At 25.4% G+C, this 25,860-nt stretch overlaps 3 protein-coding genes across 8 annotated transcripts; 1 reads left to right on the forward strand and 2 right to left on the reverse strand.

Annotated features, from left to right (window-relative positions):
• Nucleotides 1-4: 4 nt before the first annotated feature.
• Nucleotides 5-754, reverse strand: LOC122854196. Its single transcript, XM_044154653.1, has 3 exons — nt 507-754; nt 193-424; nt 5-120 (listed from the first exon to the last, which is right to left on the reverse strand). Exons 1-3 carry the CDS (start codon nt 752-754, stop codon nt 25-27), a joined length of 576 nt encoding a protein of 191 aa, XP_044010588.1. The 3' UTR covers nt 5-24.
• A 5,683-nt stretch (nt 755-6,437) lies between these two features.
• Nucleotides 6,438-13,802, forward strand: LOC122853518. Its single transcript, XM_044154022.1, has 4 exons — nt 6,438-7,228; nt 8,349-8,394; nt 9,511-12,499; nt 12,683-13,802. The coding sequence occupies exons 1-4, from the start codon at nt 7,172-7,174 to the stop codon at nt 12,939-12,941; spliced, it is 3,351 nt and encodes a 1,116-aa protein (XP_044009957.1). The 5' UTR covers nt 6,438-7,171; the 3' UTR covers nt 12,942-13,802.
• Nucleotides 13,803-16,275: 2,473 nt separating this feature from the next.
• LOC122853470 (serine/threonine-protein phosphatase 4 regulatory subunit 4-like) lies at nt 16,276-25,837 on the reverse strand. 6 transcript variants are annotated; one of them, XR_006373906.1, is made up of 12 exons: nt 24,708-25,141; nt 23,737-23,987; nt 23,589-23,662; nt 23,368-23,474; nt 21,603-23,270; nt 21,454-21,530; nt 21,345-21,384; nt 20,238-20,594; nt 20,066-20,145; nt 19,943-19,982; nt 19,099-19,447; nt 16,276-18,940 (listed from the first exon to the last, which is right to left on the reverse strand). XR_006373906.1 is itself a non-coding variant. In XM_044153965.1 (12 exons), the coding sequence occupies exons 1-12, from the start codon at nt 25,751-25,753 to the stop codon at nt 19,177-19,179; spliced, it is 3,606 nt and encodes a 1,201-aa protein (XP_044009900.1). In that variant the 5' UTR covers nt 25,754-25,837; the 3' UTR covers nt 16,276-19,176. The 6 variants fall into 6 exon arrangements, 5 of the variants coding, with proteins under 5 accessions (XP_044009900.1, XP_044009916.1, XP_044009935.1 ...); XM_044153965.1 differs by lacking the exon at nt 24,708-25,141 and adding exons at nt 25,525-25,604; nt 25,691-25,837 and having other exon boundaries at nt 16,276-19,447; nt 20,238-21,092; XM_044153981.1 differs by lacking the exon at nt 24,708-25,141 and adding exons at nt 25,525-25,604; nt 25,691-25,809 and having other exon boundaries at nt 16,276-19,447.
• Between the last annotated feature and the right edge of the window lie 23 nt (nt 25,838-25,860).

Genomic DNA, 25,860 nt, shown 5'->3' on the forward strand with positions numbered 1-25,860 from the left:
TTTGAATACACAAAAGAAGATGAACTAGTAGTATCTCCAACGATACAACAAAGCCAAAGAAAGCCCCAAACCTCCAACAGTTAGCAAGTAAGCCCTCACATTGCGTTGTTTTTGATCAGCCTAAAAATTATAATGAGCATAAAAACAAATGATAATTGTAAAAGAAAAATATAGTATTTAGTTTTTAATTACCTTGCGAATTTGTGACAATAATTGTGAAATATGATACTCGACCTGATCAATTTCATGAAGTGTTGCAATTGTTGCTTGGGCTAAAATTTTACTAGCACGTTCATTTTTATTTTGATTAACAATAAAATCATTTGGACTCATTCTTACTCGTTTATTTGCATATGTAAGAAATGCACTTATTAAATGTAAATGTTCTCTTCCTGTTTTTAATATGTCATATAAATCTTTAAGCCTGGAATTGAATCATGTCGATATAAGTGTTAATGTTGTTTAGTATTATATACAAAAATAATAGATAAATAGATATTGTTTACCTGTTATCATCATTAGAATCAAGTAATTGACGATACTGATTTTTAAGATTAAATTGTTGATACATACTGTCAGCAAGCTCATTACTTGCACCGAGTTTTATAAAATCATCTTTTGTTAATTTACCAAGTGCATCGGTTGATATATGACGTTTTTTAAATTCATTAACAATTTCACCAGCACCAAGGCCATCAAGTATTGATGCTGTTCTTTTTGTAAATCCTAAGGGATCTTCGTAATTAAAACTCATTGTTACTTGTTTGTTATTAGACTTTTATTTTGTTATTTTTTTTGATAAAACTGTATGCAAACAAGATCTTTTATTGTTGTCGTTCACGACAGCACGACAGTACAAATGTTAGCTTAACCTAAGAAAAAAAAAACAATTAGAGGTAATTAGAAAGAACAGTTCGCATGCGCGGGTGTAAATTATACTTGCGAGAGGCGACACCATAGGGCAGGCTTTAATTTGAATCGCCTATTATATAATACTAAGTTATCAAATGCGTTAAACAAGCAATTATTATTAAATATTATATTAAAAATAAAAAAAACAATTTAACACTTCGAAATATTTCTGTAACAGGTATTGGATAAACAAAATAAAGAATTTAATATGTTTTTTTCTATATAAAAAATACTTATTAATTGATTTCTTTTTATTTACCTAGTCCCAATTAGTTATTAATGCTAAAAAAATAATAATAGTAATTTAGAGAATACCTCCTTGCTCATTCTATAATCCTAATACAAATCTAAGATTTTTCCACAAATTTTTTGAAATTTGATAGAAAAAAAATTTTTCGAGTATCAGGAACATAGAATGAGCAAGGAGGTATTTTGAAAAATATGAAATACCTCTTTGCTCATTCTATGTTCCGGATACTCAAAAATTTTTTTTTCTATCAAATTTCAAAAAATTTGTGAAAAAATCTTAGATTTGTATTAGGAACATAGAATAAGCAAAGAGGTATTTCATATTTTTGAAAATACCTCCTTGCTCATTCTATGTTCCTGATACTCGAAAATTTTTTTTTCTATTAAATTTCAAAAATTTTATGGAAAAAAATATTTTCGAGTATCAGGAACATAGAATGAGCAAGGAGGTATTTTTAAAAAATTTTTTTTTTTTTTAAATTTCAAAAAATTTGTGGGAAAAATTTTCGAGTATCAGGATCATAAAATGAGCAAAGAGGTATTCGATATTTTTTGAAATTTTTTAAACAAGTGGCGCCATCTATTGATTTTTCGAGAACTATATAGGAAAAAACATTGAAATATCATAGATAGAAGAGGGCTGTTTTGGCAGGAGTATAGAACAGGAAAAGAGGTATTTTTTGGGTCACACTACGAAGCGCCATCTATTGTTTTTCTTAGGAACTATAGGGTAAACACAATGAAATATCATAGATAGAGGAGGGCTGTTTTATCAGGGTTATAGAACAGGAAAAGAGGTATTTTTTGCACCACACTACGAAGCGCCATCTATTGTATTTTTTTGGAACTATATGGTAAACACATTGAAATATCATAGATAGAGGAGGGCTGTTTTATCAGGGTTATAGAACTGGAAAAGAGGTATTTTTTGAGTCAACAAGTTCAGCGCCATCTATTATTTTTTTTAGGAACTGTAGGGTAAACACATTGAAATATCATAGATAGAAAAGGGCTGTTTTATCAGGAGTATAGAACATGAAAAGAGGTAATTTTCGCGCCACACTACAAAGCGCCATCCATTGTATTTTTTTGGAACTATATGGTAAACACATTAAAATATCATAGATAGTGGAGGGCTGTTTTATCAGGGTTATAGAACTGAAAAAGAGGTATTTTTGGAGTCAACAAGTTCAGCGCCATCTATTATTTTTTTTAGAAACTATAGGGTAAACACATTGAAATATCATAGATAGAAGAGGGCTGTTTTATCAGGGTTATAGAACAGAAAAAGAGGTATTTTTTGCGTCACACTACGAAGCGCCATCTATTGTTTTTCTTTAGAACTATAGGGTAAAAACATTGAAATATCATAGATAGAAGAGGGCTGTTTTAACAGGAGTATAGAACAGGAAAAGAGGTATTTTTTGCACCACACTACGAAGCGCCATCTATTGTATTTTTTTGGAACTATATGGTAAACACATTGAAATATCATAGATAGAGGAGGGCTGTTTTATCAGGGTTATAGAACTGGAAAAGAGGTATTTTTTGAGTCAACAAGTTCAGCGCCATCTATTATTTTTTTTAGGAACTGTAGGGTAAACACATTGAAATATCATAGATAGAAAAGGGCTGTTTTATCAGGAGTATAGAACATGAAAAGAGGTATTTTTCGCGCCACACTACAAAGCGCCATCCATTGTATTTTTTTGGAACTATATGGTAAACACATTAAAATATCATAGATAGTGAAGGGCTGTTTTATCAGGGTTATAGAACTGAAAAAGAGGTATTTTTGGAGTCAACAAGTTCAGCGCCATCTATTTTTTTTTTTAGAAACTATAGGGTAAACACATTGAAATATCATAAATAGAAGAGGGCTGTTTTATCAGGAGTATAGAACATGGAAAGAGGTATTTTTTGAGTCAACGAGTTCAGCGCCATCTATTATTTTTTTTAGGAACTATAGGGTAAACACATTGAAATATCATAGACAGAAGAGGGCTGTTTTATCAGGAGTATAGAACATGAAAAGAGGTATTTTTTGAGACAACAAGTTCAGCGCCATCTATTATTTTTTTTAAGAACTATAAGGTAAAGACATTGAAATATCATAGATAGAAGAAGGCTGTTTTATCAGGGTTGTAGAACAGGAAAAGAGGTATTTTTCGCGCCACACTACGAAGCGCCATCTATTATTTTTTTTAGGAACTATAGAGTAAACACAATGAAATATCATAGATAGAAGAGGGCTGTTTTATCAGGAGTATAGAACATGGAAAGAAGTATTTTTTGAGAGAACAAGTTCAGCGCCATCTATTATTTTTTTTAGGAACTATAAGGTAAACACATTGAAATATCATAGATAGAAGAGTGCTGTTTTTTCAGGGTTGTAGAACAGGAAGAGAGGTATTTTTTGAGTCAACGAGTTCAGCGCCATCTATTATTTTTTTTTAAGAACTATAAGGTAAACACATTGAAATATCATAGATAGAAGAGGGCTGTTTTATCAGGGTTGTAGAACAGGAAAAGAGGTATTTTTCGCGCCACACTACGAAGCGCCATCTATTATTTTTTTTAGGAACTATAGAGTAAACACAATGAAATATCATAGATAAAAGAGAGCTGTTTTATCAGGGTCGTAGAGGTATTTTTCGCGCCACACTACGAAGCGCCATCTATTGTTTTTTTAGGAACTATAGGATAAACACATTGAAATATCATAGATAGAAGAGGGCTGTTTTATCAGGAATATAGAATATGGAAAGAAGTATTTTTTGAGAGAACAAGTTCAGCGCCATCTATTATTTTTTTTAGGAACTATAAGGTAAACACATTGAAATATCATAGATAGAAGAGTGCTGTTTTTTCAGGGTTGTAGAACAGGAAGAGAGGTATTTTTTGAGTCAACGAGTTCAGCGCCATCTATTATTTTTTTTTAAGAACTATAAGGTAAACACATTGAAATATCATAGATAGAAGAGGGCTGTTTTATCAGGGTTGTAGAACAGGAAAAGAGGTATTTTTCGCGCCACACTACGAAGCGCCATCTATTATTTTTTTTAGGAACTATAGAGTAAACACAATGAAATATCATAGATAAAAGAGAGCTGTTTTATCAGGGTTGTAGAGGTATTTTTCGCGCCACACTACGAAGCGCCATCTATTGTTTTTTTAGGAACTATAGGATAAACACATTGAAATATCATAGATAGCCGAGGGCTGTTTTATCAGGGTTGTAGAACAGGAAAAGAGGTATTTTTCGCGCCACACTACGAAGCGCCATCTATTATTTTTTTTAGGAACTATAGAGTAAACACAATGAAATATCATAGATAAAAGAGAGCTGTTTTATCAGGAGTATAGAATATGGAAAGAAGTATTTTTTGAGAGAACAAGTTCAGCGCCATCTATTATTTTTTTTAGGTACTATAAGGTAAACACATTGAAATATCATAGATAGAAGAGGGCTGTTTTTTCAGGGTTGTAGAACAGGAAGAGAGGTATTTTTTGAGTCAACGAGTTCAGCGCCATCTATTATTTTTTTTTAAGAACTATAAGGTAAACACATTGAAATATCATAGATAGAAGAGGGCTGTTTTATCAGGGTTGTAGAACAGGAAAAGAGGTATTTTTCGCGCCACACTACGAAGCGCCATCTATTATTTTTTTTAGGAACTATAGAGTAAACACAATGAAATATCATAGATAAAAGAGGGCTGTTTTATCAGGGTTGTAGAACAGGAAAAGAGGTATTTTTTTAGTCAACAAGTTTAGCTCCATCTATTATTTTTTTTAGGAACTATAGGGTAAACACATTGAAATATCATAGATAGCAGAGGGCTGTTTTATCAGGGTTATAGAACAGGAAAAGAGGTATCTTTTGAGTTAACAAGTTCAGCGCCATCTATTATTTTTTTAAGAACTATAAGGTAAACACATTGAAATATCATAGATAGAAGAGGGCTGTTTTATCAGGGCCGTAGAACAGGAAAAGAGGTATTTTTCGCGCCACACTACGAAGCGCCATGTGGTGTTTTTCATAGGAGCTATAGGGGTAACACATTGAAATATCATAGATAGCCGAGGGCTGTTTTATCAGGGTTGTAGAACATGAAAAGAGGTATTTTTTGAGTTAACAAGTTTAGCGTCATCTGGTGTTTTTTATAGGAGCTATAGGGGTAACACATTTAAATATCACAGATAGAAGAAGGCTGTTTTATCAGGATAATAGAACAGTAAAAGAGGTATTTTTTAAAAAAACAAAATACCTCTTCGCCTCTTTTATATTCCTGTTGATATCGTCTATTTTTTAAAGAAAATTTAAATAATATTGAATAAAACTAGAGAATTATAAAAGAAAAGAGGTAAATAAAATACGAGGTACCTCTTTGCCTGTTCTATATTCCTGTTCAAAATCTCTGTGTTTTTTGAAAACATTTTAAATTTAATTAAATACAATTAGGAAATTATAATAAAAAAGAGGTAAGTCAAATAAAATACGAAATACCTCTTTGCCTGTTCTATATTCCTGCTCAGAATCTCTATTTTTTTCAAAGAAATTTTAAATTTAATTAAATACAATTTGGGAATTATAAGAAAAAAGAGGTAAGTCAAATAAAATACGAAATACTTCTTTGCCTGTTCTATATTCCTGATCAAAATCTCTATTTTTTTTAAAGAAATTTTAAATTTAATTCAACAAAATTAGGGAATTATAAGAAAAAAGAGGTAAGTCAAATAAAATACCAAATACCTCTTTGCCTGTTCTATATTCCTGTTCAGAATCTCTATTTTTTTCAAAGAAATTTTAAATTTAATTCAACAAAATTAGGGAATTATAAGAAAAAAGAGGTAAGTCAAATAAAATACGAAATACCTCTTTGCCTGTTCTATATTCCTGTTCAGAATCTTTATTTTTTTCAAAGAAATTTTAAATTTAATTAAATAATATTCGGGAACTATAAAGAAAAAGAGGTAAGTCAACTTAAAAACAAAATACCCCTCTGCCTGTGGTATATTCCTATATAATGAGTGAGGAGGTATTTCAAAAGTTTTAAAATTCTCTTCATAAAACTATCGATTTGTATTAGGAACACAGAACGATCGAAGAGTATTTGTTGAGTCATTTGATAATAATTGCTATTAAATTTTTCTGTTCTATAAATAAGTAAATAGAACCAGTTCAATAACAATCATCACTCAAGATTATATAATAAATTCATAGATCTAAGTATATTCTATTGCAAAATGAACACATCAGTAACATTTCCCCTAACACTGTATATCTAAACTCAAAATCAGTATCACGCAGTGAAAAAATGAGAGTTCACTGCATAGGATGAAGCTCTCGAAATTGATTCGACTTTATCACGCTTACAGGGTGGCACCTCTGTCGGCATACAATGCTTCCTCCACCACTTATTTTTCCAGTATCAAATATATATATATATATATTCCAGTATTATATTCTCTCTCTTTTTCTATATTGCCGTCTCTCACATCGTATCAAATTATTTGAATATCTCTTTCTAGCTTGCTCCCCGTGCCAGGGACTGCGTGTATTGCATGGAGGGTTCGTTCCAGCCCCAGTGTGTCTCCCATTAGGGTTGTTTCACAGGGCTTCAGTCTTTCTGCCAGCCCAGAGCTGAATACAACTATCTCAACAGTACTTTACATTACTCAATTTACCATATATACATTATAAAATATATACACATTATCAAGATGGATGCTCCATCGCTTTATCGTTTTTAATTAATTACTAAATACAATTTTTTTTTGTACTCTACTTTAATATAATTTGAAAGAAAAAAAAAGGTAAATTAAACAAATCAATTGCAAGATATATTTCTAATGAAAACAAACATATGGAAATGACTAAATAAATAACTAAGTATTTATCATTAAATTTTAAATAATATTATTTAAAATAAATAATATATTGATAGTGAGAGTGAATAGTTATGATAGCCACATTTACTAGTGAAAATAAACATAATTTCATACAATGGTGGATAACAATTGTATTATCGAAGGAAATGTCAAATTTCGAGATGGAAAAAAGGTATGTTTTTACAGTGAATATATTATTGTTATCTTATTTTACATTTATTTTTATTATTTCAATTACTCTGTTATCATAACTATTATTTAAAAATGAAAAAAATTTTAAATATATATATTTTTTTTCAATAATTTTATGTTACAATGAATTTGTGATTAATTTGCTAAACAATGAGACTGTCAGCTATGTCAGATTCATTGACACCTCGATGGCATAATCCCTTGCGTACATATCCGTGAATAATAATCATAATAATAATAATAATATAATGGTGAATATCCCCAAGCCGGCTGCGTCGCTCTCACTGTTATGTGGTTCTCGCGGGCAGATGCGCGAATTACTTTTTTTTTTCTCTTTCCTTCCTTTTCATTTTTACTTTTTTCTATTATTTTCATTTTTATTTCTCCTATTCGTTTCTCTATATTTTATGTCTGTATTTATTTTATTCTTTTTTTTTTTTTTTTTCATATATATATATGTACACCATAATTTTTAGTTTTTACATCTTTTCATTTCTTCCATCGGATTTTTATATTCATTCATACTCATCTACCGCATTGCCTAGAAAATCTACACGCGCGCAGGCCATTTTTATTGTCCACGGAAGTAGTCCAAGATTTATTGGTTTTCATGGGTATGAAAAAAAAAAGGGAACAAAAAATTCGTCTACTCCGGGCTTTTTTTTTTTTCGTTATTTTTGAGCGCAATGAATATCGATTTTTGTAAAGCGAAATGTCATCAGTTTCTCGGGGGTATAATATAAAATTATTTATTACATTGTTTTTTATTTTTTAATTGTTTTATTCAATTTTAAATACTGTACTTTTTATAAATGAATAGGCCCAATCAATTTCAGGCAATAAATTATTATTGTAAATTCAATAGAATTAAATTACCCCTACTGGATAAATTTGATATGATTTTAAATTTGAATATGCTATTGAAATGTTTTTACAGAATAAAAAAAAATGATATAATTGATTAATATGCAAACTGTTCATTTACAATATTTGAAAAAATTAATTCAATATTAAATTATAATGATGGAAAAAAAATTCATCAACTAAATTTTATTTTACATTGTGGATATAATTAATAGTTAACATTTGTTTTATTACAGTGGAAATCACGATGGTGTGTGATGAGAAAATTATCACCAGTAGCAGGTAATTTAGAAATAAATAAAAAAAAAAAGAAATATGTTAAATAAATAAATCAATTTTCATGACATAAAATGAAACAAGTCAATGTGGTATATAGGGAGTATTAAAATAATAGAATATTATTATTTCAAATAATATTGTAACCAGTATATATAAACGATATAAACCCTTGAGAAATATGTCATTTACAACCCCCGTTATATTCACATATGTGCAGTTACAATATATACATATATATATTTTTTTTTCCCCCCAAAGAATAATAAATGTTGTTTTAATAATTCTCAAGAAGCCAGAATATTACATTCAAATCAAATGGAAAAAAAAGAAAAAAAAAATACAGCCAGCTCATTAAATAATATTTATCATAAATTTGTAACTTATGTATGTGACATTTTATATTTAATATTCCCCCTTATTTTGTAATAGTAAAATTTTAAAATAGACGAGTATTTTAACACCTATTTTATTTTGTCACAAAGACCTTTTAATCCTCAATTAAAAATAGTAAAAGATAAAAAGTATAAGCGAGGGTGTAGGGATGCTATTTAATTAACATTTATCCTTACTCCTATTTCTATCTCCCCTATTATTTTTAAAATATTAAATACGAAAATCCAGTATATACTTAATTTTCTATTTTTATAATTTTAAAAGTATATATATATTTTTTTAATATAATTTTCCGAGAGTAGATAAAATTACTCAAGTTATCAACGTGACAAAAATCTCTACTTAGTGTATTTTATTTTATATATATTTTTTTGTTTTTTTTTTTGAGTGGCATACTGGCATCTGGTTTTGTATTAGGGCCTGGTGTAGCAGCAGCACACGCTCTGATAAAAAAACTATATATGCGAGAAATAAAAAATTAAGAATAACATCTGTCGTGTCTAAAGACCCCTGAGTATCTTATTGCGCCATTGATTTTTTAAATAATAATTTATTTTTTTTCTTTTCTTTAGAATAAAATTAAAAAATTAAAAATAAAAGTTACAGGGATTAAAATTGATTTATGCTATACATGTGTTTTGTACTAACTAGCTAATCCACTAACTAACTAACTAACTAAAGTCACATTTATTATTATTTTTTTTTTCTTTTGAAATTTTATTACAGATTGTTTGCACCTACAACTTTATGGCGATAGTAAGGATAGATATAAACAGGGACAAACAAAGGCCTCATTGAGTCTTCAACATTTTTTAGGAATTGAAAGTGGTTTTACACTTGATAAAGAATCAAATACAGTTGCGATAATATGTCAAGATATTGTTGTAACACTTGCATTTGATACACGTGAAAGATTAATACAATGGCAAGTTAAAATATCAACAAATTTAGGTGATGATCAACAATTTTTAGTTATAATATCATCAGCACCAACAAAAGCAAAATTATCAAATGGTCCAGCACATTTACATATTCAAGATCGTCGTTTTTGTTTAACAACTGGTATACCAGCACGTTTAATTGGTGTATGGGAAATTGGATATTTACGACGTTATGGTGTTATTGAAGGAAGATTTTGTTTTGAAGGTGGTTCACACTGTGGACGTGGTGAAGGTTTACATGTACTTATAACTGATCAAGCAGATGATATTGTTAAAACATTGCAGCTGGCTGCTGATGGAAAATTAACAATACGTAAACGTCCATCAATACGTGATAATTCTGGTCAAGAAAGTCCAAGACGTCAATTATCAAGAAATGATACACGTACTAGTGATATTTATCCAACATCTAGTCTTAATTATTCTACATCATATAAAGATAATAATTTTGATAATAATAAAATTGAAATATCACCATGTTGGTCATCAACTGAGAGTCAAAGAAATGCACAATTAGAACATGATTTAAATTGTCGTGAAAATTGTTTAACAAGTGAATTAATTGATCAACATCAAGATTGGCAAAGTAGTAGTACATTATCACAAAAAACAAATACACAATTAGAAAGATGTGCAAGTTGTATTAGTAAACTTGGTGCTGTATCAAAAACAACAACAACAACAACAACAGCAACAATTATGTCAACATCAATGATATCACATTGTCCAAGTTCAAATAATCAATTACCAAAAACAACAACATTTGATAGACATTCATTGTCATCTTATAGTAGTAGTAGTCATGATAGTGATTATTCAGCAAATCAAACATTTAATCAAACTCAAAATTCATCAAATTCAATACAACGATTATCACCAAGTCCAGGTGCATTACCACCAAGACCACAAAAACCGTCCACAACAATAATAAAACAAAAAACAAAACCACCAATGCCATTACCACCAGAACAAATATGTACATGTAAAAATTCAATAAATTCATCAATAATTAATAAAATTAATCCATATGATAATTATGATATACCAAAAACAATATTAGCTCATCATATGTCACTTGAACCACCCCAACAAGGACAAGATCAATATTATGATACACCACGTAAAATAAAAGAGTGTCTCGCATTACCGAAATATTATCCAAATTATGATACACCACATTTACCACAAGCTGTTGTTATGAAACAATGTGGTTGTCCAAAAAAATTACAATCAATACAATCATCAAGACAATCATCATCTGGTTGTCCTTGTCATAATGTCATGAGTTGGGCTGGTTTTGTATTACCATATTGTCGACGTGGTGCTGGTATTGAATCAACTGGTGTTACAATACATCCAATTAAATTATCAGGTGAAGGTAAAATGCCTGTTGTTAATGCTAATGGTGAATTAAGTCTTTATAATCAACAAAAAAATAATAATGATGATGATGAAAATGATTGTAATTCAATAATAACAACATCACAACAACAAAATAATTATGAAAATATATCACCAATTATTGATACACAACCAGATATTAAAATATCAAATTATGTTAATATTGATTTTAGTGAATCATTGGAAAATTATGAAAATAGTAAAGCAATTATTAAAAAAAGTGGTATTACAAAACAAGAAATTCATGAAATTGCAAATGATTTAAAAACTACTGACGATGATGATGATGATAATGTTGAAAAAATATGTAATAAATGTGGACATTTTAAAGAAAATAAACAAGATCAATTACTGTTAAATAATGATAAAGATTTGATTAAAAAAAAACATATATCTGGATATTTAACAATGCAACCATTGCATAATAATTCAACAACAGCAACAACTACAACGACAACGAAAAATCTAATATCACGTATTTGTGATGGAACAAAAAGTTCAAGTAATCCAACATTATTTGGCACGTCGACAATCGATTTGTCATGTAGTAAAAAACGTTCTGATTCAGAATTAAGAATTCCTGGATCAGCAATGTTGTCAAGTCCTTATTTGCGACGTCGTTTAATTGATCAATCATCACAAAATGAATCAAGTGTTAGTTTAGAAATGTTATGGCGTAAAAGATCTTATTCAGTTGAGTCAGCTCATTATCTTGATAATGGTAATAATAATGAATTTTCATCAAATTTTAAAATTCATAAATGTACAAGTGAAACAAATAAATCATTAATAATAAATGATAAAAAATTATCATATAAAAATATTGATATTAATAAAATAAATGATGAAATAATAAATACACAACCATTATCAATTAAAATAAGAAGATCATCATCAGTACCATCAAAAACTGTACATAATCGTGATTCATCAAGTAGTAATGATTCTGGTGTATCAACTGGTTCATTAACACATGGAAATTCAGAATTTGTTGAATTTGAAATGTCACTTGGTACATTAAATACAAATAATAAAAAACAAAATATTTTAAGTGTATGTCGTAAAAGCCCACCACCAATATGTTATCATAATAGTTTACCAAGAAAATCAAAATCAAGTGATCCATTAAAAGAAATTGTATTTCAATTTCAAAAAATTAAAATACCAATTAAATCAAATTCAGCTGATGCTAATATGCCAACATGTAATATACCAAAAATGACAACAAAAGATTACAATAGTCCTAGTGATATATCAGGAACACCTTATATTGATTCAAGAAGTACTTCAAGTGGAACTTCTGATATGTCTGATTATATTGAAACTCTATCTTTATCATCTCATTCTTCTACGGATACTCCAGACAGTTTGAAGTAAATATTAAATTACTTTTTTACTTACTTTTCAAAGAAACAATAAATAAAAAAAAAAAATGAAAATAAAAAACTTATATATTGTTTCAAACTTTATATTATATATTTTTTTTTCTTTATAATTTTTTTTTATTTTATATTTTAATTTATATTTTGTTTGTTTTACCTTTGTTTGATGCATAGATTGAATGGACGTTCAACTGAGGCAACAACCCTTCGTCCTCGTAGTGGTAAAGAGTACTACAAAATTGACCGTAGTATATTAACTGAACAGGCATCACGTGTATCATCAACAACATCAGTATCAAACTATGCAAATATAACACCAGTATTAGAAAAAAGTGAATCACCATCCCCAGGCTACATGAGCAGTTCACCCTTTGAATTACCCCAAACATCATCACGTGATCGTTTTCTTTTTCCTGAGGTCAGTGATATTTAATTTTAAATATATATTTACCATTAACAAATATAAACAAACTTAAAATACAAATTGTAATTAATTTTCAATGCTTTAAAAATCCATATTTATTATTAATGGAGAGATTGTGATTATTATGAGCGATTGTGACTGAATTTTTTATACATCCTTTTTTACTATACACTCAAATGAGCTTTATAATATAATTCATTTTTTTTTTTTTTTATCGATTGTATGAGAGCTTTTTTTTAAATTATATATTATCTTCCTAATTTTTTTTTTATAAATTCTTTTAAATACCATCTTTCAATAGACAGTATTTAAAAAAATTTCTTAAAAACATTTTGATATAAAAAAAATTCAGTAAAACATCAAACGACTTCCTACATGAAAAATTTTTAAATCAAAATATACGCTCAATGAGAAATTAAAATTAGTTTTATATATGATATATAAATTCTGGATAATTTGAAAGAAAAAATTTTTTTTACAAGTGTGTGTACTTATAGATTACTTTGGGCAATTATTTAATATTAAAAAAGTAAAAAAATCCACTTGATTAATTTATTTGATAAATTTAAAATAAAAAAATAAATTGAGGATTTAATTTATAAAATTCACAGGGTTTGCTTAGAGCAAAATAAAGTTTAAAAAAAAATCATTATTTTCTAAAGATACAAAAATAAATTGTATACTCAAATAGAAATAATAATAATTATAATAGTAATTGAAATGAAAAAATAAAATTGATTCGACTGAACGAAAGTAGCGTAAAGTATACAGGTAAATAAATGAAAAAATAAATCATGAAACGTATGGATAATCCAAATAAATCTAGCTAATAAAATTCAATTTCAAATAAACTCTCAACAATCAAATAAATATTGATGAAAAAAATTTTTTAAAATATAAAACTATTAAATGCTCTCTCCATTTTTTAAGCAGCAAAAAAAAAAAAAAAAAATGGATATATAATAAATACATAAATAAATAATAAAAATGTACTAAATAACACAGCAACGTGACATTAATTAATTTTTACATGTTATACACATAAAAAAAAAAAACACAATTGTTTTTATTTATTTTATTTTTTAACGTTATAGCTTTGTATTATAAAACTTTTATTATTTATTCACATATATTTATTATTTCGTATATCGTTTAATTTTATTTTACATTATTTTAATTTTTATTTATTGCATAATTTATTCTGTTGATTGAAATAATTAATTATTGATATTTGTTTTTGTTTTATTATTATAAGTTGATTTCAAAAACAGATTAATTATTTAAAATGGCCATAAACAATTGATGAAATGTAGATGCCTATATATACATAGTGAATTGAATTATAAAATGTATGCAATAATCAAAGAATAGTTGATTTTAAAAAAGAAATAAATAGTATTTACAGTAAATGTTCCAGTGCCGAAGTTTATATTCCATCAAGAAAATGAATATTTTCTTGTTATAGAATGTTTATTATTTTTTAAATAATAAATTATATTATTATCAGGGCTACAATCGTCGATTGTGACAATAAGTTAATCCAAAGAATTTAAAAAACAAAAAAAAATCATAAAAACAAAACCCCATAATATCAAAACCTAGCGAGCACAACTCAAAGTGAATCATCGAAGTTGATTATTGTTAAGATTATAATTTTTCATTTTAATTTTATCATTTATTTGTAATAATTAATTGTAAAAAATAAAAAAAAATATCCACAAGTGTGTAACACATAGCTTTGCTTTTATATATAAAAAAAAAAATGAAAATAAAATAAATATATATTGTAATCTAAAAGCTTGTTTAAAATTGCACAAGAAAAAAAAAAAATGACAGAGAAAAAAAAAATCAATCTTGTTATTTTTAAATGCACTTATATTGAAAAAAAAATAATAAAAAAAGTATTAAAATTAGTATTACCACAAGACTGAGACTACACGATGAGCTCATAAGCTCATTCCAGAATGTGGAATGATATTTACCTTCGTGCCGCAATGCCATTTTAACGTAAAAAAATAAATAAAAAATCAAATTCAAAATAATATATCAAAATGAAATATAACAAAAAAAAAAAAAAAAATCCCTATATTAAACTAAAAAGTTTGGAATGCATTTTAACAATTTTATTATTATGTATATCAATTTTTATTAATAAAACTGGCATGCGGCAAACACTGTATAAGCAATTTTGCACGAAAGCCTTCATTTAAAAAAAAAAAAAATATAATTAATTTCTCGATTAATTTATAATGTAATTTACAATGATTTTATTGATAAAAAAAAATCATGAAAATATAAAATGAAAAATTATATCATACAAATATTTCAGGTACATGGTAATAAAAAAATATTTAGTAATTAAGCTGTGAATGATTGGTGAATAGTTTTTCATTCAACTATTAACATTATTTAAAAAAAATTAAATAATCAATTCTATATAGAATTATTGGAATTTATTCTATTAAACATAATGATGAAGAAAAAAAATTTGTAGTTTCAAAAATAGAAATTTTATCAGTATTTATAAATGAAAAAAAAAAATAAAAAAAATTGTATTACACGTAGTTGGTAATTCAATTATGTGATTCCCAATTAATTAAAAAAAAAAAAAACATTTTTAAATGGCCTATTTTTTAAGTTGTATTTAATTGATAATAGTGACAGTTTTTTTTTTTCTTTAAATGATTCAAATATGACTGAAATATTGGGAATCACTATTATATATAAATATATTATATATACAATATAAATTTTCTAGTCGAGAAATTAATTAAGAATAACTAACGTAGTTTAATTATAATATATTTTTATCTTTAGTGAAGCTATGACAGCACCAAATAACAACCAGATACACGATACTGCCAATAAAATCGATCGTATATTAAATTTAATAATTAATTAATAATAATTAATATATAATATTTAATAAATTATTGTCAACAGACCATGGATGAAAAATAATAAATAATCAAAATAAAAAAACATCAATAAAAGACTTGATAAAATAATAATGAAAAAACAAATGATACAAATTTCAATTGTGAGCTTGTAATAAAACAATTATTTTAATTAAATTGAAGAAAAGAAATAGACGAAGGTTTTTTTTTAACTCATTAAAATTTTGAAAGATGATTAGAAAAATATGAAAATGTATACATGCTTTTAACGAACCATATCCAAAAAAAAATAACAAGTACCAACAATAATAACAAAATAATTATCAATACTACAAGTATTTTTTTTTTTTTGTTTTTATATTGGACATGATGTAAATAATATTAGAACTTTTTAGCAGCACATTAGTTTGATAATTTGTGGTCTAAAGTCTGATGAAAAATAAATTAAAAAATAATAATAATTTTCATCAGATTATTGTACATATATACAACACCAGTAAATAATAAGAAAACGAAGAAAAAAGATGAATGAAATATTTAAAAAATGCTGTGTATGAAATATCACAGTTTACTATTTCTAAAAAAATATAATGAAAAAAATAAATGAATCATGTTACAAGAAGCGATTGTGTGAACATAATCTCATAAAATATATGGTCAGCCTAATCAAAAAATAAAAATAAATAAATAAACATATTTCATATAATTCATTTATAACTTTTTTTTGCACGATCGCTTCTTGACATTTGCTCATATATTTATATTAGAATTAGACAAAAGAAAATTTTTAATCCTCAAATAAAATTTATCCCGATTTTTGGTGATAGATATTTAATATATCCACAACAATTGTAATTTATTTAATCAAAAAAATAAAATAAAAAAAAAAAAACATTCTAAATAACAAAAAAATAATATATAAATAAAATTTTTTAATTTTTACAGATATGCACAAGAAAAATACGATCGATTTTCAAATTAAAAAAAAAAAAAAAAAACAAATACAATGTATTGATATTCTAACGATTTTTTAATTATCATAAAATGACAATTAAAAAGATAAAAACATAAGTAGATTAACTATTATAAACGAAACGAAAAAAAAAATCCAAAAATATAGTCATTAAGAATTTTTTTTTTTGTTGCTTTATATAGAAAAGTAGAAGAAAATAAAAATTAATAAAACAATGAAATTATGATGATAATAATTATTTTTTTTTAAACCCAAAAAATAAATAATAATTAAATAATGGGTTATAGACACATAATTTTTGTTATCACAGATATATTTTTTCAACAGTAGAATTTCTATGATGAACAATAGTGAAATATTGTGCGAACTGCAATAAATAGTTCAAGGTAAGCAATAAATATTTATATTATTATAATTATTATCCATCTTTTTTTGTATCATTGTTTATCAAGATGTCAACCGATTTGATATTTTATTTTTTATATTAACAATTTAATATACGCAATCTATCATAAAATAATTGTATTTATATTATTTTTCAATATTCTGGCAAATTGCTCAGCTTTAAACTTGATAGATCTATATAAAAATAAATAGTAAGTTTTTTTTTTTTTATAAATATTTCATTTTCAATCAACCTGTATTAAGCACTTTTCCCATTGTAAATAATTTTGTAATTTAAAAAAATTCTCTACGCAATTTATTTATTTAACAATAATAAAAATGGTGAGTTTTTTTTTTTCTTTGTTATCATAAAATTGTGGAATATTTGATAAATAGATTCATTTACAAAAATTATTCGGAAATAAATTGAATAACTTTTAATATAATGCATTAAAAATATATATATATATTTTTTTTTCTATTAAAACTCCACTTTTGGTGTTTGCTAATAATTTTATTATTTTAAAATAAATTTATTTGTTATTTTCTAAAAAATTTAGCTTTCAATAAAATATAGATTTTCTTTCTTCTTTAATATCAATATTAATAAATAAATATATATATACTTTTTAGTGCACATTAAAGAAGCTAAAGAAATTTACATCAAAGTTTAAATATATATCAAGAACGAGAAGACTTGATTATTAATTATTTGTACGGCATTATTTTTCACAAGGCGAAAAGTGATGATAATTATTATTATTTAACTATTTAAAAATAACATTGTAAAAAAAAAAACAACCGTATTTGATTATATAATATAATCATTTTAAAATAATATAACAATGTTAAATATATTTTTAATGATAAATTAAATAAAGAAAAGAAAAAAAAAATTAGTTATTAATTAATTAAATGTTCTGACATTGTACAGACTAGAACACCACTACTCAATACTGATGCTTTTTTTTATTTATTGTTTTTTGTATTCGTTGTTTGCCTATATTAATTTTTCTCTTAAAATTTTTCAAATCATCTCCAGCAACATTTTATTTTTTTTTCTCTTCAAAGTAGCATATTATTACCGCAGTTTTCTATTAATATTTAAATTTCGTTAAATATTAAATTATAGGTTTTCTTGAATAAACTGTGTTTTTTTTTTTTATTTAATCAACTTTTTTCTCAGTTGAATCATTTCCTCTACCGTGAATTCATTTATCGAAATAAAACTTTAAAAATTGTAAATTTATCTTTCAAATGCCACTATGTAAATGTACCCTGTATTTAAAACGTTCAAATTTAAAAAAATAAAATAAAATAAAGTTAAAACTGAATTTGTAATTAAGTTAAAAAAACTTCTCGTTAATAAAATTATAAAAATAAAATTATTTCTCCTAAATACGTATAAGTATTATATTTATTTGAAGAGTATATATTCGGAGCTTATGCAAATCTAAAAAATATATTATTAACCATTTTGTTGCTGGAGGCTAGATTTGCTAATGCTATTAAGGTAGCTTTTGGCGCAATAATAAGAACCTACTTGACGGCTTCTGCTTAATAATATAATAATAATCTGTCGTATTAATTTACCTGAAATCTCGAAGCCCCAATAATTCCAATGAATCCTCTTTTATCTCTATAGAAGCCGTTTCATTGCTTGGGGAAATTTAACTAAAGCCCTGATTGTGATCAATTCTTGTGGTATGTATGTTTGAATCGATCCAATCGTTTAACTGGAAGACTATCTGTCACTTTGATAATATGTTAATTTTTTAATTATTATTTTTTTTTCATAATATCAATAGCTTATAATACATGAATCATCAAATGAGATGATAATTATTGTATTATTTATTTTCTTTTCAAGTCTTTATATATACCCAAAACTTAATTTTCTTTGATTAATTACCTTTTTTTTTTTCCATAAATCGTAAATAAATTAATATTGCTATTCACATATTGTATTGTCATAATGAATTTAATCATTTCAACAGAGCATATCCTTGATACTTGGTATTTTAGTTGTTCGTTGTCCAGGTATCATTGATAATCTATTTTTTCCAACAAGTGTTTTTCCTCTTTCTAGATTGAGACTAATTCTTTTATTTTTATCCGTATCAGCTCTGCTATTTCGTGATATAACATCATTAATATTTGGAATTTTAGATGCTCTTTGTTGAATTGAAGGCTGTTCAATTATTTTAAGTTGTTGTGGATATTCATTAGCGTACATGTCAACTGGTATTTCAGGCATCGAACTGCAAATTATTTTAATTGCTTTTTTAAATTTAAAACGTATTGATTAGTATTGAAGTAGCATAATAAGCATTATTTTAAATGTAATATTTAATTAATTTTTGGCATAAGATAGTTGAAAGAAAAGCTGTTTGTATACAGTAGTCCTTTGTAAATAAATATATAGATGGCCTTGTTATGTGGCTCAATGAGATTGACAAACAAGCAAAATTCGATGAATTGTTATTGCTATTATGTGAAATGTTAGTTAGTTGTAGATGTAGAAGCACTTTAATATCCGGTTCAACAATTATTGTCTTCCAGAGGTGTGTTATTGCACATTATTATTGTTATTATTATTATTGATGTTAGTCATGCCTCAACTTGATGAATAAATTCTTGTTAAATTGATTAAATTCATGCAAGCATCTTCATGTTTTAATTTTTATAAAGAACAATTCAATTATTTTGAATTAAAAAAATTTATATAATTTATTGCTATTCAAGTATTGACATACCTAGCTTTGGACATGTCAAATTTTCTTGATGTTCCTGGCTCTATAAATAATATAAATAATTTTTTTTATAAACAGTATAATTAAAAAATTAAAATAAATAAATTAAATTAAATTTTTACTCACGTTTTGTACTTGTTTTTGATGAACTTTCAGATGATAATATTGGCATTGTTGTTTGTCTGACTTTTTGAGTCATAGAAAAACTAATAAAAATAAAAAAAATTATCAATTAAATAAAGAAGATATTTTAAATCGATATTTAAATGTATTAAAAATAAGAATTTAATAAACTAACGTTGATTTTGGAGGTCCCTCAGTTGATTTACCACGTTGAAAATTAAATCTTTTTGTTTTTAAATCATCTTTTGCAAATCCTAAATCATCTGAATAGCTTCTTGTACGATATCTTTGTTCATCAAGATTCATTGATAATCTATTAATTTTTCCAGTTGTTGTAAATTTACTTTTATCCAAATTAACACTACTTCTTTTATTTTTATCATATTCAATTCGTGTATTACGTGATAGTACATCATTGATATTTGGAATTTTAGATGCTCTACGTGGTGATGATATTTGTGTTGGAATTCTGATATCAGTATTTATTGGAAATTCATCATTAAATAGATTAACTGGTATTTCAGGCATCGAACTGAAAGCCCAACATGAATTATAATGAGCTGCATTTGTTAATGCACGTAAAGCTGGTAAATTTGGTGTTTTACAAACATTTAAACTACTATCACGATGTAATAATAATTTATTAAAATAATCACTTTTATAATTATGATTATTTGTTAATTTAAGAGGATTTGTTAATAATGATGTATCAAAATAATTATCTTTATGTAAATATTGATTAAATTTTGTTGTTATATTGCGACATGCACAATTTTCATCACATTTATTATAATTTGAATTTGAAGAAGTTGTTAATGTTGAACGTGGTGGATAAACAAAACTTGATGAATCATAACAATCACATGATAATTCAGATAAGTAATTGTTACTACTTTGATAGTCAATATTATCTAAAGATTTTGAGAAGTTATTAGTATCCGGTTGATCAATTGTTTCCCATAGATGGGTTAGTAACATGCTGTTTGATGTTAGTTGTGCCCAACTTGATGTCAAGTTGTTGCTAGATGTACTGAGCATAAAAAAAAAAATTATAATAATTTTCTTTTCATGCTCAATTTATTAGCAAACAATAGCAATTATTTAATTTATTATTGAAGCATTATTTTTTAATTGAATGAATATTCATTTAGAAAAAATATTAAATTTATTAGTTTACAAAAAATAACATGCATTTTATTATTTTTAAATTAATTTAAATTATAGTTTATTTATTTTTTATTCTTGTTAAATTTTCTTTCTTTTGTTTGTGAGAATAACTTACCTAGCTTGAGCTGAGTCAAAACTTTTGTTAGATCCACCTACTGAATAAATACAAAGCAAAATTAAAGAACAAATTTTATAATAAAACTTAAATTTTTATGTTGACTTACCTTTAGATATTTTTGATGAATTTTCACTTGATAATACTGGTATTGTTGCTTGTCGGCTTTTTGGTACAGTTGGATATCTAAATTGAAAAATTTATTTATTTATTATTTTAAATATTTATCAATGTATTTAACTCAATTAATAAACTTACGAAATCTTGGAACTTGTTTCTAATCCTTGTATACTTGGCTTAGTACTTTTAGAACTACTTGCTTCATTTGTTCTTCCATTTGGAGCTATTTTTTTTGGTGATATTGATGTAGTTGGAATAGCTGGAATTGCTGGAACACCAACAGTAATCACTTTACCACTCATTGCAGCTAGTAGATTTTTTTCTTCTTCATATTTTTTAAAATTTTCAATTTCTTGTTTATTTGGTTTAACAGAAGGTATTTGACTTTCATGTATTGTTTCAATTTCATCAATTTTACGAATAATTTTTGTTAATGTAAATTTAACATCACGATCTGTTTCATTATTCATAATATTTCTTACACATGCCTCAAATGATAGTAATAATTTTTTATCAGTTGGTAAACGAATACACAATTTTAACATTGGTAATAATGTTACAGCTTTTAAGCGTACATTTGCAATTGGATCTTCAGTTAAATTCATAATAATTGTAAAAAAATGTTGTTTTATATAATAAGTCGAAAATATACTTGTTGCTATATCAACAATACGAAGAAATTGTATTCTAATATAACTATTATTATTTTGGGCAAATTCAGTAATTAATTTACCATGTAATTCTGTAATTTGTTGTTGTTTAATATTATAACGTATTAAAACAAGTAGAGTTTTACCAGCTGATAATTTAATTGGTATTGGTCTTGCATTAAGTGCTCTATCAAATATCATTGGAATAAATGTTGAATAAATATAATCACTTGGAAAACATTTTGGTAATATTTCAAGTTGTTCAAATAAATTTGTTGATAAACGCCAATTTTTAGTATTAAATATTAAATTTTCACATTTTAATAATGCTGTTCCAAAATCCATAACTTGTACTGTTTGTATTGTTTGTGTTGGAAAATATAATTGTAATATTTTTGATATATAAGGTACAATACCAGACAATACATTTTCATTATCATCTTTTAATAATTTTAGGATATTATTTTTGATGATATTATTTTTTGTACCAGTTATTTTAATTATTTCATAAATACCACAAGCAACAATACGTCTAATATTTTCATTTGTATCATTTATTAAATTTTCTAATATTGGTATTATTGAATTAATATTATCATCTGTTTTTGAAGCAAATAAAAACATTGCTGGAAGATTATATGCACAATTTTGACGACATTCAATATAAAGTTCTTGTAATTGTAATGTATTTGATAATAAAAATTCTGGTCTAATATTATCTTTATTTGGTGCAACTCCTAGCTGTGATAATTGTTTGTAATAATTAATTATCCATAATTTATCATTTTTATTATTCAAACATTTATCAAGACCCAATGATAATTTACCAAATTCTTTTGATATTATACATAGTACTCTGTCTTCTGATTTAAATGCATTATCACAACATTTTTTAATCAATGGTGATATTGTTGTTTTTAAAACATCATTTTGTAAATGAGGTAAAAGATAAACAATTGTTTGTATAGCAGCATGTCTAACATTTGTTTCTTCATCACTTGCTAATTCAACAATTGATGATAATAATGTTGATTTAACTGATTCAGCACCAAGTTTTTCAGCAATAAAACACAGCTGTGAACATATTGCTGCTCTAACATCTTTACTTATATCTTGACACAATGAATGTACTGTTGGTAATACTTCCTTTTTAATTCTAAAAAAAATAAAAAACACATTAATAAGATTATTATTTTTCCTTAGCTAAATCTCATTTTAATAAAAAAATTTATTTAAATTTATTATTAACTTACAATTGTGAGTCAAATCGCGTGCATATTTTACCAATTAATTTTGAGCTCATTATTCTTGAACTAACTGATTGTGATAAGTGTCCTTTATTTATTGAAAGTGGTAATATCTATTTAACCAAATATAATAAAATTAAATTATTCAAAATAATAATAATACAATGTTTTATATATATTTTTTTAAATAAAACTGGTTTTTATTTTTTTTCATTGTTTATTATTACCTCACGACGTAGAACATCCGGTGGTAGTAATTCAATAACATCCAGCAAGGTCTCCAGCCATGCAAGAGCAATAACTTGAAAAAAAAATAAAATATAAAAATTAATAATATATGATTATTTTTTTAATTGTTATATAATTTAATCATACCTGGTTCTTTGCTGTCTAATGAGCTCAAAATTATTTGAAGGAATGTTGATGTAAATGTCGAATGATTGACAAGTTTTTGATTTAATATTGTTTTGAATGTTGATGATGCTGATAGATGAAAGTCTACTGATGCATTTGGTAATGTTTGCTGAATTTTTGGGATTAATCTTGCAATACATGATTGTTGATCATCAGCTAATAAATTTGATAATGTTTGAATAACACTCAGCTTCTGTATTTCATCGCCTTTTCTGTATAAAAAACAATTTTAATTATTATTAGAAAAAAAAATAAATGAATTTAATTAAAAAAATTTATGAGCTATTTACAGTATAACAAAACAGTTTTAGTTGCTTTTTTTATTTCTGTAATATAAATTTAAAATTACTTTGAAAGTAAGCCATGACCTAGCTCAAAAATATTCTTCACGACATATTAACTTAAAAAAAAAAACACTTTAATTGAGTAAATAAATAAACATTTATAAAAAAAAGATAATATTTAAGTGCAATGATAAAAAATTTAAATAAACCTAAATTAAAAAAATTCCATAAACAACATTTTATATATTTTTAAATGATAGTAATATATTTTTGATAAAAAAATAAAAATTCCATTTGGTATATAATTAGTGTCACAGTAAAAACAAGCAGTAAAGGGACACTAGAAATTGTCGGTACGTGTATGTTTATTTTTAGAATATCAGAACAAACCGTAAACGGTACACCAAGTTTTTTTAATTTTTTTTTATTCCATTTTATATTTCAATCGATTGTGTATATACTCGAGTTGAATTGAAATTAAAATGATGAATCACAAATACAATTGACAAAAATAAAAAAAATAAAAATAGTACATCAACGTAGTAAGTGTCAATTTTAAAGGTGATATAATTATTTAAAAATATATTTATTAAATAAATAAAAACAATAACAACATGAACAACAACAACAACAACAACAACAACTTACCCTTCAGGTGTATTGTCAAAGAGAGCTTCATCTCCCTCGTGCAACATTTTTTAGTAACATTTTACAACAAATTAATATGAATAATAATCAAGACACTTGTCATGAATAATATAATAAATAAAAACACAATAAAAAAATATAAATAAAAATTAAATTAAATGTCAAATTGTTGTTACTTTAACGCATGTTATTCAACGACTGAACTTTATGAATCACTGTGAATCACTCAAGGATCAAACAAGAAATTAAAAAATGATAATACTAAAAAAATATATAAATAAATAATAAATAAAGGGAAGGGGGGATAAATAAAAAAAAAAATTAACAGTACAGAGGTGTATGTATATATATTATGTATATTGAAACAGATGATCCAGATGAATTTACTCCAGACATGTAAAATCTCAATGTCTGGACGATACTGCTGCCCCAGTGATTCACAGCGAGTATGTCACAAAATGTCGACGATAATATCCGAGAATAACCGAATGGTGGTTCGTTATTGTTTCACCATTTACCTGATACTAATATTATATAAACCAATCATTGAATGGAAATAATAATAGCGCGTTAATTTTAAAAAATACTTATGTATTATTAATATGAATTATTTTGTTTTTTTTTTATGGCCTCTTTTGAGGTATTACGTAAATTGTATTGAACCTTGAATTAACAATCAATGACAAATTATATGCTAATGTAAATACGATAATTGGATAAAAATTATTATTATTTTTTTACGACGTAAATACGAGTGATATTTAAATTATTAATAATTGTTTGACGTAATTGATTTATTGTTTTTAAAAAAACTTACTGAAGAAGATGTAATGATTTATCAACTGGTTTGTTTTCTAAACTTGTATCCAATGTGTGCCTTCTTATTTGAACATCAGTCTAAAAATATATTAATCATTTTTATTAGTAGTATATATTTTGTATTAATTAATTTACACACAAATCAATTATAAATAATAATTTACTTTTAATGCATGAAGAATTGGACGATCTAATTGTAAATTTGTTAAGTCATCTGGCTGTATCATTTTTGATGATCTATAACCACAAATAAAATGATGAAACTCAACTGAAAAACAAATTAAAACATGTGAACAGTAATTAGTATTTTCATTTTTGTTTTATAGGGAAATAA

The sequence above is a fragment of the Aphidius gifuensis genome, linkage group LG1, assembly GCF_014905175.1.
Source record: "Aphidius gifuensis isolate YNYX2018 linkage group LG1, ASM1490517v1, whole genome shotgun sequence".
NCBI lineage: Eukaryota > Metazoa > Arthropoda > Insecta > Hymenoptera > Braconidae > Aphidius > Aphidius gifuensis.

Excerpts from the sequence above, each read along its gene's own strand:
- LOC122854196 (XM_044154653.1), bottom strand. The coding sequence starts at position 754 with ATGAGTTTTAATTACGAAGATCCCTTAGGATTTACAAAAAGAACAGCA. Across the intron at positions 425-506 it reads GATTCTAATGATGATAACAG|GCTTAAAGATTTATATGACA; the intron begins GTAAACAATATC and ends ATTCAATTCCAG. Across the intron at positions 121-192 it reads TATTGTCACAAATTCGCAAG|GCTGATCAAAAACAACGCAA; the intron begins GTAATTAAAAAC and ends TATAATTTTTAG.
- LOC122853518 (XM_044154022.1), top strand. The coding sequence starts at position 7,172 with ATGGTGGATAACAATTGTATTATCGAAGGAAATGTCAAATTTCGAGAT. Across the intron at positions 7,229-8,348 it reads AATTTCGAGATGGAAAAAAG|TGGAAATCACGATGGTGTGT; the intron begins GTATGTTTTTAC and ends GTTTTATTACAG. Across the intron at positions 12,500-12,682 it reads GATACTCCAGACAGTTTGAA|ATTGAATGGACGTTCAACTG; the intron begins GTAAATATTAAA and ends TTTGATGCATAG.
- LOC122853470 (XM_044153965.1), bottom strand. The coding sequence starts at position 25,753 with ATGATACAGCCAGATGACTTAACAAATTTACAATTAGATCGTCCAATT. Across the intron at positions 21,385-21,453 it reads TTCATCAAAAATATCTAAAG|TAGGTGGATCTAACAAAAGT; the intron begins GTAAGTCAACAT and ends GTATTTATTCAG. Across the intron at positions 20,146-20,237 it reads GAGGGACCTCCAAAATCAAC|TTTTTCTATGACTCAAAAAG; the intron begins GTTAGTTTATTA and ends TATTTTTATTAG.